The 4,691-nt window shown below is 67.7% G+C and overlaps 1 protein-coding gene across 1 annotated transcript; it reads right to left on the bottom strand.

Annotated features, from left to right (window-relative positions):
- Positions 1–697: 697 nt before the first annotated feature.
- Positions 698–4,359, bottom strand: LOC141974167 (ceramide synthase-like). Its single transcript, XM_074933507.1, has 5 exons — positions 4,211–4,359; positions 2,906–2,992; positions 2,370–2,589; positions 1,505–1,600; positions 698–763 (listed from the first exon to the last, which is right to left on the bottom strand). Exons 1-5 carry the CDS (start codon positions 4,333–4,335, stop codon positions 698–700), a joined length of 594 nt encoding a protein of 197 aa, XP_074789608.1. The 5' UTR covers positions 4,336–4,359.
- Positions 4,360–4,691: the final 332 nt, after the last annotated feature.

The following is a 4,691-nucleotide window of genomic DNA, read 5'->3' as shown; positions in this document are numbered from 1 at the left end:
AGATCCATTTCATACTGGGAAGTGGCCCAGTCTGTACTGGGATGGGACCAAGGAGAACAGTTTGCACTGGGACAGGCCACATTCTGAACTGGGAGGGGTTCAGAGGTTCCACTTGGTACTGGGAATGGGCCCAGTCTGTACTGGGAGGGAATCCAGTTCTGACTGGGAAGTGGCCCAGTCTGTACTGGGACTGGACCAAGGAGAGCAGTTTGTACTGGGAAGGGCCCAGTCTGGACTGGGATGGGGATCAGAGGCTTCACTTTATACTGGGACAGGCCCAGTCTGTACTGGGAGGGTGTCGGGGGACCCAGTCTGTACTGGGAGCTGTCCCAGTCCATACTGGGAGCTGATGGGGGTCCCGGCGCTCCCCCGCCCCCCAAGGAGGAGGCCGGGACGTCCCCAAAGTCCTTTAATGTGGGTCCAGCCGCTGCGCCTGGGGGGGAGGGGACGGGGCCCCCCGGAGTGACCCACAGATCCCCCAAGGGGCCCCAGAGGGGCCCCAGGGTGCCCCATAGATCCCCCAGGGTACCCCAGGGTGCCCCATAGGGACCCCAGAGTGACCCATAGATCCCCCAAGGTGCCCCATAAAGACCCCAAGGTACCCCATAGGAGCCCAGGACCCCCTCCCAAGCCTGCCCCATAAATCCCCCAGGCTGCCCCACAGATTCCCCATAGATCCCACCCTCCCACCCCCCTCCTAGATCCCCCCCCCCTGCAAAGCCACCGCGTTGAGCTTGTGGAGAGTCGTGTGTTGGCGCTGGAACTGCGGGGGAGGGGAGAGAGGGGGAGGGGGAGGACCCATGGGTACCTCAGAAGGTCTTCTGGGGACCCCAGGGGTTGAGGGGCCCACGGACACCCCACATCTGCCCGGGGGTTGAGGGGCCCATGGACACCGGAGATGTTCCTATGGGGACCCCAAAAGTTGAGGGACCCACGGACACCCCACATCTGCCCGGGCGTTGAGGGGCCCATGGACACTGGAGATGTTCCTATGGGGACCCCAAAAGTTGAGGGACCCATGGACACCCCACATCTGCCCGGGGGTTGAGGGGCCCACGAGATGTTCCTCTGGGGACCCCAAAAGTTGAGGGACCCACGGACACCTGAGATGTTCCTCTGGGGGTTGAGGGACCCATGGACACCCCACATCTGCCCTGGGGTTGATGGACCCACGGACACCCCACATCTGCCCGGGCGTTGAGGGGCCCATGGACACCGGAGATGTTCCTCTGGGGACCCCAAAAGTTGAGGGACCCACGGACACCCCACATGTACCCAGGGGTTGATGGACCCACGGACACCGGAGATGTTCCTCTGGGGGTTGAGGGGCCCACGGACACCCCACATCTGCCCGGGGGTCGAGGGGCCCATGACCCCCATTTGGAGAACCCTGGCCACCCAAAATGTCCTCCTGGGGACCCAGGACTGGGTGGCCTGTGGAGTTGGGGTCCCCCCTGTCCACCCCCCACCCTCAGGGGGGACCCCGTTGTCCCTCTGGGCTCACCAGGATGAGGACCTTGCCAAGGCAGACGAAGGGGGTGCTGAGCTCGGCCATCAGGAGACACCCCAAGAAGAAGTCGCCCTTTCCCTGGCGCCACAGCTGGGGGGGACACACAGGGGACACGTGGGGACATTGGGGGGACACTGGGGGGACACGTGGGGGGACACCCAGGTCACACGAGGACACGAGGGCTTGGAGAGCCAAGGGGATAGGGGTGGCCAACTTGGGGCGTCACCATCTCCCTGTCCCCGAGGTGTCTCCAGGGTGTCCCTGAGGTGTCCCCATGTCCCCAACGTGTCCCCAAGGGGATCCCGTCCCCACTCCTGCTCCCCATGGCCATGGGGAAGCCAACAAGCACCACGGGGGGGTGGTGGGCCTCCACGAGCACGTCCATCCCCAGGTCACGTCCCTCCATCCTGTGTCCCCAAGCCAACCCCGTGTCCCCAACGTGCCCCCATGTCCCCAAGGTGTCCCCAAGGTGTCCCCAGACCCCCTCGTGTCCCCATCCCCACTCACGGTGGCCATGGGGAAGCCAACAAGCACCACGGGGGGTGGTGGGCCTCCACGAGCACGTCCATCGCCAGGTCACGTCCCTCCATCCCGTGTCCCCGAGCCAACCCCGTGTCCCCAACGTGCCCCCATGTCCCCAAGGTGTCCCCAAGGTGTCCCCAGACCCCCTCGTGTCCCCATCCCCACTCACGGTGGCCATGGGGACGCCAACAAGCACCACGGGGGGTGGTGGGCCTCCACAAGCACGTCCATTGCCAGGTCACGTCCCTCCATCCCACGTCCCCGAGCCAACCCCGTGTCCCCAAGGAGTCCCCATGTCCCCGAGGTGTCCCCAACCGCCCCTCACGTCCCCACTCACGGCGGCCACGGGGAAGCAGACGAGCACCATGGCGGCGTGGTGGAGCACCATCAGCAGGTCCTTGCGCAGGTAGGAGCCGGCGGCCGCCCTGAGCGACGGGGGCGGGGCCACCTCGTGTCCCTTCACCCGGCCCCGGTGCCAGTGACACAGGAACATGGCGTAGACGTCGTAGACGAAGTAGGGGACGGCGAATTGGGGGTACGCCCCCGCCAGCCAATGCCTGGGGGACGGGACGGGACGGGACGGGGGGGACACCAGGTGACCCAGGCGTCCCCGCTGCCCCTCCCCCACCCCAGAGGGCACCCAGGAGTCCGGGTTAAGCCCGGCTCAGCCCTCGCCCAGCTGCTCCAGCCTAATCCCCTCCCCCCCCCCTTCCCCACCCCAAGGGTGTCCGAGTCGCCCCTCCCCCCCCCCCTTCAATCTGGGCGCTGTCCAGTGCTGAACTGGGTTGTACTGGGGGAGGGGAGGGGATTGGGGGGGGGGAGGGGGGCACCCATGGGTGCTGGGGGAGGGGTGGGGGTGGGGGAGGGACTCACTGGTCATTGATGACGTCATCGTGGCAGGAGGAGGAGATGATGTAGCCGGCGGTGGAGGCCATCACTGCCTGGACTGAGGACACCAGCCTGGGGGGACGCGGGAGGGGGGGGACACCGGGGGGACACGGGGAGGGGACGTGGGGACACGGGGGGGAAGATGGGAGCACATGGGGATACGGGGGGGACATGGGAGGGGACGTGGGGACACGGGGAGGGGACGTGGGGACACGGGGGGACATGGGAGGGACATGGGGGGACACAGAGGGGACGTGGGGACACGGGGGTGAGATGGGAGGACGTGGGGACATGGGGGGGGACACGGGGGGGGATGTGGGGACACAGTGGGGACACACAGGGGGACGTGGGGACACGGGGGGGACACAGGGAGGACGTGGGGACACAGGAGGGGACATGTGAGGACATGGGGACAGGGGGGGGACATGAGGACACGGGGACACTGTCCCGTCCCCCGTCCCCCCCCTCCTCCAGGATGTCCCCGCCGTGTCCCCGCTCCGGGTCACCCCCATCCCCCCTCCCTAAGCCGCCCTCGTCCCCGTGTCCCCGTGTCCCTGCGCTGTCACCGTCACCGGCCGCGTGCCATGCCGAGCCCTGGCCCCAGGTTGTCCTTGTCCCCGCGCCCTCCCTGTCCCCGGCGCCATCCCTGTCCCCACGCCATGATGTCCCCAGCCTTGTCCTTGTCCCCTCACTGTCCCCACACCAGCCTTGTCCCCACCCCTGTCCTTGTCCCTGTCCCCAGCCTTCTCCCCACACCCTCCTGTCCCCACCCTTGTCCCCATCCCTGTCCCCACGCCCTCCCTGTCCCCATCCTTGTCCTCACATTGTCCTTGTCACCCTCCCTGTCCCCTCCTTGTCCCCACACCCTCCTCATCCCTGTCCCCTCCTTGTCCCCATCCCTGTCCCCTCCCTGTCCCCTCCTGTCCCCAAACCCTCCTCATCCCTGTCCCCACCCTTGTCCCCATCCCTGTCCCCACACCCTCCCTGTCCCCATCCTTGTCCTCACATTGTCCTTGTCACCCTCCCTGTCCCCTCCTTGTCCCCACACCCTCCTCATCCCTGTCCCCCTCCCTGTCCCCTCCTGTCCCCAAACCCTCCTCATCCTTGTCTCCTCCTTGTCCCCCTCCCTGTCCCCTCCATCCCTGCCCTGTCCCCTCCCTGTCCCCTCCCTGTCCCCACATTGTCCTTGTCACCCTCCCTGTCCCCATCCTTCTCCCCTCCAGTCCCCTCCTTGTCCCCTCCCTGTCCCCTCCTGTCCCCCTCCCTGTCCCCTCCCGTCCCCGCCGGTACCTGGCGGCCAGGATGGCGGCGTGAGGCCCCGGGACGCCGGCGCGGCGCAGCGCGGCCCGGCCCAGCAGGAAGAGGCCGGGGAAGAAGAGGAGCCCCGCGGCCAGCGCCGCCCCGGGGGGGGCCATGGGGACGGCGGGGGGGCGACGGGGCGGGGCCTGACGGGGCGGGGCCGGCGGGAGGGGCGGGGTTGGCGGGAGGGGCGGCCCCCCCCCGGGGCTCAACGGGCCTATTTGCATATTTACCGGGGTGACTCTGCCTCTCCCTTAGCCTTATGCATATTCAGGAGCTGCCGGTTCGGCCACGCCCAGCCGCTCATTTGCATAACGCGCGCCCACCCCCCCCCCGGGCAAACATAAAACCGCCGCGTCGCCACGGCAACGCCGAGCGGCGCGGGGAAAAAAAAAGCCCCGCGCATGCGCGCTGCCGCGTTTTCCCATTGGCCCAAGCGACAGCCAATAGAAAAAGGCGGAGCGGGCGCGTT

Source organism: Athene noctua, unplaced genomic scaffold (assembly GCF_965140245.1).
Source record: "Athene noctua unplaced genomic scaffold, bAthNoc1.hap1.1 HAP1_HAP1_scaffold_34, whole genome shotgun sequence".
Classification (NCBI taxonomy): domain Eukaryota; kingdom Metazoa; phylum Chordata; class Aves; order Strigiformes; family Strigidae; genus Athene; species Athene noctua.
The sequence above is the reverse complement of the archived record's forward strand: the minus strand, read 5'-3'. Positions and strand labels throughout refer to the sequence as shown.